This window comes from Ammospiza caudacuta, chromosome 3 (assembly GCF_027887145.1).
Source record: "Ammospiza caudacuta isolate bAmmCau1 chromosome 3, bAmmCau1.pri, whole genome shotgun sequence".
Classification (NCBI taxonomy): domain Eukaryota; kingdom Metazoa; phylum Chordata; class Aves; order Passeriformes; family Passerellidae; genus Ammospiza; species Ammospiza caudacuta.
In genome coordinates this window covers 60,887,977-60,904,751 of record NC_080595.1, presented here as the reverse complement: position 1 = coordinate 60,904,751, position 16,775 = coordinate 60,887,977, and the positions used below count along the sequence as shown (strand labels likewise).

The window sequence follows — 16,775 nt, the reverse complement described above, 5'->3', positions numbered from 1 at the left end:
CCCTAAAACCCCTAGCATTTATGCCACATACAGTTTTTAAGGTGGATAGGAATCTCAACCATAATGATCTATGGATCCCTGATTTCACATAAATGGACAAACAGCCATGGGCACCAGCACAAAAAAAAATCCCTTGTCATCAGTACTTAAAAAACAGAATTAGGTTTTTTATGATTGCTCTTAAGAGCTACTTATACCTGCATTAGTATAAGTGACAGATGTATTCATTTCTAAAGACCAGATGCCATGATAATACATATGTGTTTTTTTAAGTATACCAGTTCCAGAATATGGGAAGACTATATTTCTGAAATTAATTAAATTTGACTTACCATAACAGAATCAAGTTTTTGTTTCACCTTCTGCATTCTCATTGATGCTCTTGCAACACTGACAAACTGATCTGCTGGAGACATCACTGAGTTTTTTTGCACAGGAATTTCAGAAAAACTGCCAATGAAGTGTGGCCCCCTTGGTGCAGCTGTGGTAAGTGATGAACTAAGATCTCTTACAAGTTCAGCTTCCTGTTGAGCAACTGTAGAAATAACCAATATTAATGTCTCAGGTGAAGCCTTACATTGCCATGGGAACAAAAATGGAAGGATCACAGTCATTTTGCCAGCCATGTCTTCAGTCAAATACCATCAAAAACTGTACCAACAGTACTATTGGGAAAACCTGAAAGTGACATGAAAATTTCCCCTTACTACCCCATTTTCCCCCTAATGCTTTTGATCACACTTTCAGTTATTTGATTTAGTAATCTCTCATACAGAACTGGTATTTTTGTATTGCTTATAAACAATAGTGTTCCTCATACAGAAATATGGCATTGGTGGGGGGAAAAGAGTGGGAAGAGAAAATTTTTCAAGGGCAATGAAGTTGTAAAGCCTGCACTGAGTTCAAGCTGGGGACATTTCACATTTTTTCCAGCCTAGTTCAAGTGAGTTTATGATGCCTGAGCAGTACTTCATAAGTTGACAGACATATTATGCAGGCACAGGACACAATGACTGACAAGTTGACTTTTGCAATTTTTTGTACTATGGTCTCAAGCCAACAAAGGTTAGAAGAATTCTTCATGGAAGTTCTGCCCAGGACATTAATAAAACTGTTGGTGTATCTAAAACACATGCTGTTAGAGTCTTAAAAATTGTGTGAGTGACTAAAATTAGTAATACTATATGTTTAACTCTTTCAACACTGTGGCAGTATGACTATTTTCTGAAAGAAAAAAGAGTGCTTTTAACCAAAAAAGGAACATAAAGATAGTAACTAATAATACAAAAAAAAAAAAAGACTACAATCTCTGAAAAGTCTTATTGTTAGCAGTTGGGCAGTCAGAAGACACAGATAACTACGATTGTGCTGTGTGGTCTCAAAATGTGTATGCCCATATATATATATATTTCAAACTACTATGTTAAGTTTTTTAGACTCACTGCTCATCAAAAAATTCTGAAGAAACCCTTCACCCCCCAAAATCATATTGTTTTTTACAATACCAATATCTTTCTTAATTGAATATAGCACTGAATATTGATTGCAAAGTCATTCCACTTAATGTTCCTGTAAAAGTTAACCAATTCAACAGATAACCTACACTGAGATTTTATATGAGTAATCCTATTACTACATGTCACTTAAAAAGCCAGTACATAAAGACAGGATCAATTTTACAGATCTATGTCCCCTGCAAACATAATTAATACAAAAAATAACTGCATAATTCATATTAACACATTAACTCCCTAGATGAAAATGTCCTTATATGAACACAACTATCAAAAAAGCCTGTGAAGGACAATCTGAATTTTATTTTGTATACCAAAAATTCTAAGTTAGCATTTATTACTATCTTCTCTTCAATAAAACATGGGGAACAAACACATCTCTGACATAATGACATCACAGCTATAACAGCTACTTATCAGAAGTCTATACACGCTCATCCATTTCTATACAGCTCCTCAACATTATTTTGTAACATAGCTGGCACAAAATACTCAGATTCCAATTAAGCTACTAATTGGCTTTCCAAATAATTGTATTTTCTGGATTCATAATCTACCTTGATACTGCAAAAAGGGCTTTTGTATAAGGCTGCCTATATATGATAAAGTGCTGCAAAAATCACACAGTGGGAAACACAAAAAAAACTGAGGGACCTCTGGTGATTTTGGCTGGGCCAAAATGCTTGATGCTTAAAGCAGCATCACATAGAACAGGTAGTGCAGGATCATGTTCAATTCAGTTTTGGTATCTCCCAGAAAAAAAGATATGCATTATCATCAAATGACTGTTTTCTTTTCCTCTCAAAAGAAGTACAAATACTAACAAATTGCTTCTAAAAATAAAATACTTACAGGTGAGTACCAAGAAAATTTGTACTGTACCTTTATAATCATAAATGTATACAAGTATTGGATGGTTTTGACCAAAGGCACAGAAAGACACCATGTGCTCGTGTGGATGAAAGGCAACATCACGAAGTGGAGATGTGAAGGAGAGATCAGAATATATGGCCACCTGATCTCCTGCAGAAGTGAAGTAAGTTTATTAATGCCATGGAAAAATATTTGAAACATTCAATACAGCAGAATAAGAGCTGGTTAAATATTGTATTACTACAATGTTTGCCACTGTAAACAAATGTTCTTCAGTCAATTTCCTGATTGAAAAGTTGTATTTTGGCATAAGACAAAGGAAATATTGCAAGCTTTTAAGTTATTCAGTATGTCAGAAAAGTTAGTGCTGTTGCGATAGCTGCAGGAAATGCCAGAGGAGGATGCACCAGGTTAGATGAGTTCTCTCGTTCTGATAAGCACGTTCTGGAAAGGTGGCGTTCCACAGTATTTGTTTGTGCTTGCATTGTACAAAGATAGGCATCTTAGCTGTGGATCTCAGCTATATAACACTGGTAACAGGAGTGAAAGTTGAGGACAGAATTATTAAAAATATAAATAAAATTAGCTCTTCAGCTGATGGCACTATAAATGCAAATACTGTGTGGAAACAAAAGTCAAAATCCAATAAAAACATACGAATAACAAAGTTCCTCCTTCCTTTTATTTTTGTACTTTTTAAAAAGTTTTCAGGCAAATTATGTAGTGACAGAGATTCAAGTTAACATAGTTGGAAACATGGAAAGAAATTCAAAGCAGAACTGTTAGTTATCCTGCCAGTTTCAAAATATTTAACTTTTTTAATTTAAAAATACTATATAAATTACAATTACAGACAGAATATAATGTCATCAAATCCAAAATGGTATTCTGCTACTTTCTGCTCTTATTTTCATCTCTTTTACCTCCTGTACAAGAAACTCTACCCTACATTTTTGTCACATTTTTTCAGAAAGATTTTGGTAGCTATTTTGAAACTCCTTGGCTTGGGGACTAATTCACAGTGAAGTCTTATATACCACACACCAAAAATATTCAGTCTCTGACCACCCACCACAGAGATGAAGTGGTTCAGCACAAGAGCCTCATTCTCAAATCTAAACAACACAACAGAAAAACTTACCTGACCTAAAACATTTTTGTGCATTCCATCTTAAGATCCTCACCACATGTAAAGAGCTGCAGTACAAAAAAGCTGAGCCTCAGGTGCTCCAGTCATGCTGGATATTACAAATATTACCCCTACTAATTTCCTCTAGAGAATTAAATCTCAGAGATTAATAACAGCTATTTAGAAGGTTGAGCTAAAGCTTCAGGATTTAAGAACATCTTACCAAAGTTTCATTCCATATCAAAAGTGTTTCGATAAACCTTAAAAAAATCTTTTCCCCCTCAGCTTTGACAATTTGGCTTAAGCCCATAAAATGATTAGTTACCTGTTTCTGGATTCCAAACATAAGCCTTTCCATCTTCACTTCCTGAAAACAGGAACGTACCACATGGTGTTAAGGTGCTGTGAATCTTTTCTCTGTAATTTGTGGCACCTACATATTTCTTTGTTGCCAAGCTAAAAAAAGTTTGCAAATATAGAAGATATATTCAGAATAGACAATATAACTTTTTAATTCTCAGTTCCCCCTCTATTTCTCAGAAAAATCAGTAAACTTTGCATCTCAAATACATATGTAAGCACACACTTTTTGCAGAATGAAGTATTTATTTTCCCTAACCTTCACACTGCACCTGACAGTATAGATAAAAATGTACATCCTTGTCTTTCAGTAGAAAAAGGAAACCCTCAGATCTAGACAACAGATAAAGATGCAGTAATTTGCACTATCTTGATCCTGGGCTTTGCAAAAAATCAGGGAGATTAGCACAATTACACCAAGCTCTGTTAGAAAAGTTTTCATGATGCTTCTTGAGCTTGAATGATTACACCTATGCAGCAGCACTCTTCAGACTAATGTCTCCTTGATCAGAAACCAGCAGCAGAATCACCAAATTTCAGACATAAATGCTGAATTACTATAAATGTTCGATATTATTTTTCAGCTTAGGTATCCTAATCTTTTTTCAGTGAAACACTATTGGTCAGCACGGTAATAATGATCTACTGTCAAAGTCTGTTTGCATCAAGTAAGAGAGAATCCACAAAAGGATGGAAAGAAGATAAATCAGCTTGAAAGAGGCATAGCCTGGAAAAAAGATGTCGAAGTTCAACATGGAGACTAACCCAGCAGCAGTACTACAATGCAGAATTTAAGGCAAGAAGAACAGCAATAGGCCATCATAGCCTCAAGGACAGAAGACAGCATTATTTCACATTTGCTACTGCAAGAACAATGAAAGTATGCTGGGAGAAGTACAGTGCATTTAATATTACAGGAAAATTATTTCAAACAATATTCCAAATAAATATATACTAGATGATCGAACAGCAATATTAGCTCAAATAAGAGTTCCATATTAGTCCAAATAAGAGTTTTAGCTGTATGAATAAGAAAGATAGTATCTCTGAGATGTCATGAGAAGAGCCCTGCAAGATGTAAAACTAACCTTCATATGAAACCCTAAGGAGAGGGCTGAACTAAAACAAAATCCCTGATCACATACCTAAGTGACAGGACAGCAGTATTATCCAAAAAGATCAAAAAAGCAAGTTGAAAGAGGTAAGTTAAGAGCAACCAGCTGTCAATCAAAATGAATTGTGTTCATCTGTGACCTCCACCCCCTCTTTTCTCATGCAGGGAATGAACAGTTAATGCTGACGTGTAAAATTATCACTGCTGGGTATCTGACCCTGTGGTTTATTGATAGAGTTAAAAGTCAATGTAACTGTGGGCTGTGGTCAAAGTAGAAGTCCTGGTGGTGTCCTCTCCACCCTTATTTTCCCAGGCTCTCCCTCATTTCTTCTCTTGGGCAGCTATCAGATAAACTGGATCAAAGAGTTGATAATAAAATGAAAATTAATCATTTGTATTTGTAGGCTAATTTTTAGTCGGATCAGCTCACTGATCTGACTTACCCCACATCAGAAGACCTCTAGAAATGATAAAAAAGAAATGCTAGGAATACACAGCCAAAGGTGTGGGAGATTGCAGGAGATTGTACAACCAATGGATAAATTTGCTTAAAATAATTGTGAAATTGCACCCCATATTAAACCCTTTCTTAAAGATTAATATGCATGCCCACGTTTCCCTCTCAAAATAAAACTGTCTGCACGTTTTAGAAAGAGGAGCAACAGAAGAACACTGGCCTAAAAAACAACAGGTTCCCTCTCTTAATCCAGCAATTTCTTCCTTTGACTGAGTGGATAGTTCAGCTTCTAGCATGGTCATTATATTTTATCAGTTACAGAAAAAGAGAAATGTGCACCGCACCATAATACAGTAGAGTCCTCAGCCAGCTCAAACATTCGATCCAGGACAATAACAGAACTGCTTAATTTCAAAATGACCTTCCAGATCATTAACTTCAACTGTTAACACAGCACTGTCCCATCCACTACTAAACCATATACCTAAGGGCCACATCTACACATCTATTAAATACCTCCAGGGGTTTTCTGTGCGCTGAGGGGCAGAAAGAAACCTATCAAATTAAGGATGAAACATTTTAGAAAAGTTGTTCATATCTTTAATGTGACTTTCCAGAACAGAATGTTCAAGTGCATCTTATCTACATATGTAAGTGGTTGGTGAGAGACTCTGCTCACTCCCACCCAATTAAAGGACAAGAGGGAATGGCCATCAATTGAAATATAGCTAATTCTGTTTAAAAATAAGAAAAAAGTATTTTATTTTGAGGGTGAATGAACACTACAACATGTTGCTCACAGAAGCTGTAGAATATTCATCCTTCAAGATGTTAAAAATCCAATAGTATAAGGCTCTGACTAGCATGCTGTTGTGATTTGATTGTTGGGTTGAACTGGTCACCCTCCAAAACCAACTTCAAGTGAGTCTATAGTCCTCTTGCTTGTTATTTTTGTTTGTCATTAAAAAAATCATGTTTATAACAATTAAAAATGAGAAAATCATCATAAACTGCAAAACTATCTCACAGCCTGCTTAATAAACCATAAAAGGTACATCACTACATTTTTTAGCATTTATGATGATAATAATTTCCATTTCATTATCAAAATATCCTTCCCAGAGTCTTAAAAATGCAAAACTACCACACAAATATTACCACTTCCAAGTTCTTTTCATGCCCAGATTGCATTTTAAAAGGGATTTCAATCTTTAGAAGACTAACATTGTATTCTTCATACCACTTTAGGCTCCCAAGGAATCTAGGAAATTTTAGATATTCTACTCTAAAAGACTTAGTCAATATCACCCAAAGACTTACTCAATATCACCCAAAATGTAACACAGCAGTGTTTTGAAACAAATTTCCTAACCCTAACATTTCTATCCTTGATTATTAGGACATCTTTTTTCTCCCCAGCTACACAACCAATACCTTTGTGGTATTTTATTTCCCCATGTAAATTTTAAAACATAAAGGAAATACACGTTTAGTCACCAAAAATACCAACATTCTGAGATCCATAATTCTCAGGGTACTGTCTTTGGCATGGATTAATAAATGCCTTCCATTTGGATGCACTTCCAAATGATTTACTGGTGTTCCTTTAATATCATTTTCTTTTATTTCCTACGGAAGAATGGAAAATACAGAAAATTATATAACTTTGTGATTTAAAACTCATGTTTTTATACATTATTGCCCATTTTTCTCTTGCATTACTATTTTTCTACTCAATTCATTTTATTTGGTTAAGGAAAAAGTTTGTTCCTATATTAAAGCATTACATCCTAGACATCAACTTTTTAGAACCATGAGGCAGATTCTGTTGTGACTGAATTTTCAAATTTCTGAATTTCTAAAAAAATTAAGCTGATGACAAAAATGCTGACTGAACATCAGGGCTCTAAGGTATGAACAAATGTGATTTTTAGAGCCTATGGTCTATTTTATTTTTGTGTCTAGAGAACAAAGTATTTACCTGTTAAAAAAGTTTTATCAAATCTCAAGTATTTTCATGTTTTACATATATTAAAAAAATACAGAATCACAGAATCCTACAATATCCTTAGTTGCAAGGGCCCCGCTATGAACATCAAAGACAAACTCCTGGCCCTACACCGGACAGACCCAAGAATCACACCATGTACCTTGACAGTCCAAATACTTGTGAATTTTCTCAGGCTTGGTGGTGTGATCACCTGCCTGGGAGCCTGCTCCAGTGACCAATCCAATTAAGTTGCAAAACAATTTTAAAAAATTAAGTCAGTGAATCACTGAACATTGTATCAGTTCTTCTATGCCAATTTTTAAAGAAAATACATCTCTGCAGTTAAACAAAAGGTAATGTATCAAAAAAAATTTAATTCAAATAAGATAACTAGGTTTGGAACAGTACACATAAAAATTACAATGCTAGTTAAGAAACCTGTTTACCTGATTGACCTTCCAGGGGTGAAAAAGGTGTGGAGAACTTCCTTTGACAGGTGTGTCCCAAACTATTATTAGTCCTGAACTATCTCCTGAGAACATGTGGTGTCCTGAGAAATAATGTCTTATGAGTAAAATATCATCCACAAAACAATACAGAAAAAAACCAATCTTTTGTTCTCTCATTTTTGTGAATAGGCAAATACCAATTCTTCCATCTCTTTGCTATAATATACTCATTGCAAATGCATTTTGCTCATATTGGATGACATAACCTGATACCATCAATCTGGATGTAGCATATACATTAAATAACTGAGGTGCAGAACATATCTTTAATTTTTTTCATTCTTATTCATCTTCTAAAACCAGCTAAAAGTGAGCATTTACAGCTCAACAAGCTTCACATGATAGCTCAATGATTACATATGCTTTCATTAAGGGAACCTTGAACTAGAACAAATAATGTTTTCCAACACTTATTCTTTAAACACAAATATTTATTCTTTATAAAAGTACAGCTTTCCTCTTTGTAGTACCTACTCCAGTGACTAAAATGAACCACCTAACTACTAATGATGTCACTAATACTAGAAAAAGTCGAGCTTTAACTTTCACCCATCTTCGACTCTTGCTCCACTAGATCATCTCAGTACAACCCTCACTTTCAGCTGTCAACCTATCAATTTACATGACTCACAATGGTCAAACCTCTGTTCCTTTCTCTCCGTGTTTCCTATTCTCTGTCAATATTGAAAAGTTCACGACCTTCCCACTTCAGTTTAGAGCTAAAATTCTCACAATCTAATTACTACCACCTTGTTTTCTTTATCAATTGATTTGGGTTGAAAGGGACCTTAAAAACGATCTAGTTCTGACCTCCCTGAAACAGGGAGAGACACCTTCCCCTAGAACAAAGCCCAGACCAACATGGCCTTGAACACCTTCAGGGACAGGGCATCCACGATTTCTCTGGGCAACCTGCCCCAATGTCTCAGCATTCTCCCAGTAAATAATTTTTTCCGAAGAAGAACACACCATCTCCATGAAGTAAAGAAAACTAGTAGCACTCAAAATGGTTTTCAGTTGGAAAGACAACTATTTGTAAAAGCAATATTAATTACATACCTTCTGCATCAAAACAAAGTGTGTTGATGAAACTTTTATGGCCATCAAGCTCCTGTAGCAGTTGCCCATGGATTTCTTTCACATTTGCATTCCAGATTCTAATCACTGAGTCGTAACATCCTGTCACAACCAACGAGTCAGCAACTGGGTGGTACTTGGCAGTGTAGACAAATGAAGGGTGAGGGAAAACTCTCACTGCAGACGCTGCCTTCATTTCTATTTTCCACATTCTAAAAGGAAACAAAGTTAGACTTTCCACTGTACAAAGCAGTCACACACACAGGTATAAATGATGCCCATATTTTTGGCTACTGGTTCTAGAGGCAAATGCTTGCAAACACTTAACAACACCTGTTTATCTCACCAATTTATTCCACCTCTATTTAATCCTTTAACATGGTACTTTCTAACAAGAATTAAGAAAAATTTACTACTTTAATCAGTATTTGGTCTTCAAAGAAAATTAACTACCACTTACTCACTTAATGGATATATTTCTCATTTTAAAATACTCATAAAGAATTCCATTAAATTAATTGGTTTCCTTCTTTCAGGAGTTACAACCAAATTAAGCTCTTCTGTTGTATAATTCATTTAAAACAATATTATAACAAGAAAAGCCATAGAGGAACATATAGGGCCACTGAATATAAATATAATCCCAGAACATTTTAGAATAATAATTACCAGCCACACAGTGATCATGATCTCAAGAATCACATAATGAATTTATGTGTTTACATCAAATAAATTCACTTCTTACTATTCATCTATTTCCTATCCTTTGCCAGCCATAGATGTAAAATCAGATTTTTGTTATTGTTATCTATTTGATGGTATGCATTTTCTTAGTGAGCCTCCCCCAAAGATGAGTCCACAAAGAATAAAACAGTACCCAGATCACTAAATACAGGTGAGCAGCACATTACACACAGTATTCAGTTACAAAATGTTATTGAATGGTTTTAGTGGCACCCACTTCTGGTGAGGCAACCAAATCTAGTGGCTGCTGAAGAATTCTAAGCTTACTCAGAGGTGACTTAATTACAAAATTGCAACCCTTTAGAGTACAGCAATTAATCTGCAATTTGATGCATTAGGTCACAAGGAGTTTACCTATTTTTTAGAATGATTTTAATCTAACAAAATGAAACTGTATTGCTCACAAATAATGTGGAACTAAAGCCTGGGAAGGCTTGAGGATAACACAGAACACTGTATAAAGAAGAACTTACAGAAGTTCATCAATTTGCCTTCATGTTAACTTAGAACTCAGTTTGAGATAATCCAAATAATAAACTGATAATTACTTTAAAGCAGTGGGGTGCTGAGACTTTTTAAGGAGCTGAAGGCAACTCACAACAAATACAGGAACTAATAACTCATACAGTGACTGCACAAAGTATAGAGAAAAGGAGGCAGACCACTGCAGTTTCAACTCACTGCCACAAATTCAAGAATTGAGGAACAGCTCAGCCTTCTTATAGGCAACATAAATGACTGAAATTGATATTTATCTCAATATATAAAATTCTTACATAATCCACTCCCAAATGAAAAAAAACCATGCTGAACTCTTAACACACTCTTTTTATGCCCACATACAAGCAGAAAAAAAACCCCTAAAACAGTTCCACACACAACATATCATTTAACAATTCTTCTGGCGTTTCGTATATGCAACTGCTTGTACCATTATTGAGCTGCATAACAGAAATAATAGACAGGTCTGAAGGGCTTAAAAAACCTAAAAAGCTTGATGAAAACCAATGAAGTTGTTCACAATAAAATTGTACAGTGTCCCAATGATATTTCCACGCGTATCCACAGCTTTGAGAGTTTTGGTTTTTAAATCTGAGCAGATCAATATTTTAACATTAACACTGTAGGCAAGTACACTGTAATTATAGGGGATTTGATTTAAGCAACAACACTATCAAAATTAATTTACACCAATTTAAGCCGAATTACTTTACCAAGTGTAAAAAACCAAAACATACATATATGCAGTGTGGTAAATTTACACACATAACTTGAATCTTAAACTTTCAATTTCCTGCCTAGTGTTAAAATTTGCAAACTTAATACTGCATTCATAGTACAGCAATTTCTACAGGAACAGAAGATTACAACTGTCTCGAAATAACAGCTTCTCAAAATAACAGCTCTTTTGGTTTTTTACTTCACTGTAGATTTAGACACTAGGGTTTTTGGAAAAGCTTTGGTTTCAAATACAAATATATTAGAAATAGTAAATACAGTATAACTGATTCACAAAATTACAATTTTGGTATTTTTCTAGTCACACGGTAACCAAATCTTTTAATTAAAACATTATAGCACAGGTTGTAGTAAAACATTGAATTTCTGATGGTATCTGCCAGAACATCTCATCATACTGACCTGACAGTGCCATCAGAGGAAGCAGTAAGAAGGTACTGATTGTCTTTTGACCAACAAAGATCATACACTATGTTAAGATGACCATAAAATTCTCTCAAGAACTGTCCAGAAGGAATTTCATACACTAGGTAATTAGAAATAGAAAAATAAAAGTTTTGTAAGTATTTGCAGTCAAACAGATGTATCTACTAGAGCCAAAGTTTAGTCTAATCTTAGGCTGATTTTCTGCTAGCATAAATCAACTCACTTTCTTTATCTTCTCATTTTGAGGCAACAGGATGAAATAATTGCTAGATATGAACAGACAGCAAGTATCTACTTCCACCTAGTGGTTCACAGGTGCCACAAATGTCTTACCCCTTAAGAAACAGTTCATTTGCATTAAATTATTAGAACCAGATTAGGATTATGTTGGGTTCCTTGAAATTTTGACAACTAATTGACCAATCTTAGAAATATTTTAACACTGAGATAATTTTATGGGGCTGTGTAATAAAGGAATCTAGATTTACTGTTCCTTGCATTTAAACACTTATTTGTGTACACTTAAAATTCTGCTCTCTCTAAATCTCAAAACTTTTATGCAAGGTTTAAGAACTATGCAGTTGAAGCTACTGTGATGAAGCAGTCAAAAATTTGAGTTACAAGGAATGTTTGTACTTAACTGACCTGGACCACAGAAGAGAGTGGCTTCCAGTAGTCTGTCTGGAAATGGTAACATTTCAGGATCTAACTTTCCAGACAGGTTAGAAGAAAAACTTTTAATATAAGTGTGTGAGGTGGGTGCTTAAAATGTTATTTCCCTTAAAAAACATTATCATCAGAAACTATGTTCTTTCTGTAAACTGATTGAGTATTTCCATTAGGCCTCTGGGCAGAAATGGTGTCATTTCATACTATTAAACTGTGTATACGTAACCATGTAGGAAAAGCCAATTCCAGCCCTATCACAGAAGGAGCATTTTCCTCAATGCTCTTTAATGCACAGAACAATAGTCTAATCACAACTACAAACCAGAAACTCTAAAAAAGCACAATTTAAAAATTAGCTTCCCTTAATTTTATTTCCAAATACATGGATTATAAGCAAAAAGCCAAAATGCATTTAAACTTACAAGCAATGGGATAGCCATTCCTTCCTGCACATGCAGCTGCCAGAGTTCTCCCGTCGTGAGAGAAGCGGATACAGAAGCAGCCCAGATCTCCAGCTCGCAGGGAAAACAGGGCCTTGTTGGGTATGCGGCAAGCCTGGCTTTTCAGGGAACAATTGGTAGGAATATTAACTACCCAATGCAGGGAACACACCCATAGCTCCTGACATGCACAAGCTCTAAAAGGCTAGTAACATCTTAATGGCATTGCAAAGTAAAATTCAATGTATTATAAACAGACATTTTTGCAGCACAACCTAGGCCCCATGAATGTGCATCTCTTTCTGCCCCATTATTGCAAACAACTAGCATGTTTAAAAAACCTCAAAAAAAACCAAAACTGAAATAAATTCTTTATATTAAGAAATGCTTTAAAATGTCTACCATCAGTCATGTAAGCTGTGGAGTTAGACTGTAAGTCAAGGTTGTTTAAGGAGCCTAAGCTCATCTTTTAGTACCAAATGACTGCAGTGTGAACTCAGAAACCCAACCACAGGCACTCAAACCTTTGGTCTTCTACCCAACAATTTCAAAATTCCTCATCTGTACTTAAATATTTGACTTTTAAAGACAGAACCAGAGATGAAACACCTCAAAAAACTGAACTGGTATTTTAGACCCCTTTCCTTTCTCCCAACATATTACCTCTTTTTGACCCAATGGCTTTTTCTCCAAAACTAAATTCAAAGTTTAAGGTGAAGGGCAATATCCATAGTAGCTACATGGTTCTTCCATGCAAACTCTTTTTTCATATTTTGAAAATGTCTTCAAAGAACAAAAAGGAAAGTTAAGAAAATATATTTCTAATCAAGCTGAAGTCTGAGAACTGGCTTCCTGTCTTCTTATTCTTTCAAATTTTTATTGAATTCTGCAGATAAAAATACCTGACTCTTCTGGTATAAAAATGGTTAAATCAACCATATTTGCTAAGGTTAAGCCTCCTCTACTATCTATAAGAAGTTTTTATGTTTTGTTAAATATCTTTGTTAATTATTTCAGTTAATTACTTACTTCATAATACTTATAAAATATTTAAATTCTTTTCATTTAAAATTCAAAGAAAAATGCTTCACCTGTCCGGGCAATCTTGACCATTTAAACGGCTCCTTTTTCTCATCTAAAGAAGGTTCACATCCTTCTCTCTGGAGCTCAGACAGTGCTGTATTACTTTGCTCCTGTTGAACAGCTGCCATAGAGTGAAAAGAAGCACCCACCTTAAAGCAAACAAAAATAAGTATCCGGGAAAAAATATTTTTAAAGTGAACAATGTAATTTCTAAAAAGGTTAAAAGGTACCTTTAATTTAAATGTCTTGCATTTTTATATCTGGAATACAGAGACTGGAAAAGCTTAATACATGAAAACTGCATTGCAAAATATAATTTAAAGCAACCAGGAGTCAGAAAGCAATCCAAGCTTCCAAAGTTGTGTCAATCCAATGGTACCACAATTTTTCAAATGATCGATTATGTCCTATTTTTGGTAACTATCAAGGTCAGTGAAAATCAGAATTACTCCACTACTGTATTGTATCGTACTACTGATAGGGTGCACATCTCACCAGGCTTCCACAGATCACCCTTCATAGTACAAAAGTGAGCACATCCTTCATACTACAAAAGAAACAAGGTACTATTACAGCTCTAAATACAAACAGGAAATTATATAACAGAACAATATCGTACTTGCATCAGAGAAAAGAAAACGCCATATTTCTCTTGAATGCCCATCTCAGCACATACCAGTGTAAGCCTATTTTACAAGTAGCTTTCATTCATGAAAAAAATACAGCTCACTACAGCTAGAGTGTGCAGGGAAGCAAAGATAAGTAACTTGCATCTTTTCTCAAAGAACTTTTACACCTGCATGAGTTCAGTTACTTAAAAATGGCATTTCTGCTAAGAAGAAATGTTAATCTTCAAGAAAGTACTCTGAAAGTTTTCAGACTGCCAGTGGCAAGATATTCAAAGTTATAGGTAGAAAAGTATGCCTATTTTTCAAAGATAACTTTAAAGGGCTGAGTTTGAAACACCTATCTTGAGATGTAACATTCTTATTATATATTTTCTATACTGCATGTAAGCACAGCTTTCATATACATGCCTACGAACACAGACTCACATGCTCTACCTAGGTATTAGTTCCTACAGAAAAGTCTGCATATTTGCAAATACATTTATATATTATATATTTAACTTACATGATCTGGCAGTTTCAGGCCTTTTACGGTTATGTATAAAGTTGATGGGTAACGATTTCTAGGACATTTTGCCCACCAGTCATAAACCTCAACAACATTTGAATGTGACTTTGTCCTTGAAGGTGGGTAAAATAATTGCAGACGAAGTTTTCCACCAACGTTTAGAACTCCATTTGCGCCTACAAGCTGGAAGGGTGATTAAAAAGAGGAAGAAAGATGAACACAAAAGTAATTGATAATTTCTAATATCTAATCTCACAGTATAAACTCTTGAAATCACTTCCCATTGCAGAAATACACTAACTCTAAAAGTGATAATGAACTAAGCATGTATTTAATCCTCCCAGGATCAAATAATGAGTATTAAATCTTAGATGGCAGCCTAGTTTCAAAAGATGCTTCACATCAGTAATAACTTGAAAGTGGGAAGACCTCTGCAGTACTTATTTTCTTTTTTTTTTAACTACTACTTGCTAAAAACAACCAAATCTCAAAGGACTGCCAATCCACAAACAGCTTCTTCCAAATCTGTCCTCTTTGAATGCTGCAGTGAAGGGCATTGGGTAAGGCTTTGGTTCAGAGCAGAAGATACAGCAGTGTAGTAACCTCTCCAACTCCAGAGGAGAGAGAGTCATCTCTACTGAACTGAAGAATAACAGAACTGAATAACTGCCATTAACACTGGTCAGTCTTGAATGGAGACATTTCCACTCTGGCTGATACAGATAAAAGGATAATGCAGGCAGATGTAGTAAGAATGAAGAATAGGCAACTATTTTATTCATAATTATGAGCTGAAAATTTATTCTTCCCTCTGTTCAGGAGTAGGCTGTACTGAATGCCTGGATGCACAGTTCCTACCAGCTCTGGTAACAGACACGGGTTAGCAGACCCTTGATTCCAGTAGATTTCTCTTGGTCAGAGTTCAGAGGAATCTCTGTATTGAATTACTATGGAGGCCCCCATCCCTTCACCTACACTGGCAGTCCATTATCTTCTCCTGTATTTCTCCCATTTCCTCTATGTTGTGCACTGCTCAATGATTGTCAACGGCTATCAGACACAGAGGGAGTGTAAATAAACAATCCTCAGGAAAACTGAAGTTTGTCAGCTCTCAAAGAACTAATTGACACATTCAAGTTTCTCTCAAAAGGGTAGAAAGGTACACATGTGCAGGCTAAATCACCCATATCTCACATTTGGCATATTTGTATCTCAATTGCCACAGCACTTCAAACTCTGCAACTGAAAATGAAAAGCATCCTATATTTAAGTTAGTGAGTCTTTTCAAAGACTGGACAACTGAAAATGTCACTAGAATATAGAACAGCTGAGGCACAGAAATTAGTGGATTTGTCATTTTCTTCACATTCCCATAAATGCAAAGAAAACCCTAAAAGAAAACAACTTTCTGTACTTTATGAACACAAAAAAAAAATCTTACACCTTCTACACTTTCTTGAAAAAGACATAGACTTTAATGTCAAGCCTGTTGCTGTGTTGATTTCATGGAGTGGAAGATGAGGAAAATGGGAGAACAGCACACAAAGATTTTTTTCTTCCATCTCTGTTGCTGAAAATATTTTAAAATGCTTTCCTCCTTAGTATTGTTAGAAATTTTCAGATAAAAAGATTTATGATTTTTTTTCTTCATTTAAATATTTACAGTACCTTTAGAAATGCCCAACAAATTTTTCGGTAACGACCTTCCTGAACTTTTACATCAGAGCTGGCTCTCACTTGGTGCATACTTGGAGAATCAAGGACCTAGAAGTATCAGCAGGAATATAAATGTATTTCTAATGGATGTATACTTCATGGTAAATAATAATAAACTACTGAAAATATTCACGGTCAATTCATTAAATTAAACATATTTAAATTTTAAGAAATTACAAAACCAGTGTTTCTTCCACACAAGTATGAAATTAGAAATAACAGGTCCTTATGCATTTACCTGATGACTATTTATAAGCTCCATTAAAAAAGAAGTCTAGTTTTAAAAAACTTATTCTTT

General features: G+C 35.0%; 1 protein-coding gene across 3 annotated transcripts in view; it reads right to left on the bottom strand.

The window, feature by feature from the left end:
* Positions 1 to 16,775, bottom strand: part of AHI1 (Abelson helper integration site 1) — an 85,024-nt gene that overhangs the window by 52,825 nt on the left and 15,424 nt on the right. For all 3 annotated transcript variants that reach the window (XM_058801577.1, XM_058801579.1, XM_058801578.1), the window contains 11 exons: positions 16,430 to 16,525; positions 14,759 to 14,944; positions 13,633 to 13,773; positions 12,524 to 12,656; positions 11,409 to 11,532; positions 9,006 to 9,235; positions 7,884 to 7,987; positions 6,958 to 7,076; positions 3,842 to 3,972; positions 2,397 to 2,537; positions 333 to 535 (listed from right to left, as the gene is read on the bottom strand). In XM_058801577.1, the coding sequence (XP_058657560.1) occupies positions 333 to 535; positions 2,397 to 2,537; positions 3,842 to 3,972; positions 6,958 to 7,076; positions 7,884 to 7,987; positions 9,006 to 9,235; positions 11,409 to 11,532; positions 12,524 to 12,656; positions 13,633 to 13,773; positions 14,759 to 14,944; positions 16,430 to 16,525 (1,608 nt within the window). The remainder of the gene's footprint in view (positions 1 to 332; positions 536 to 2,396; positions 2,538 to 3,841; positions 3,973 to 6,957; positions 7,077 to 7,883; positions 7,988 to 9,005; positions 9,236 to 11,408; positions 11,533 to 12,523; positions 12,657 to 13,632; positions 13,774 to 14,758; positions 14,945 to 16,429; positions 16,526 to 16,775) is intronic.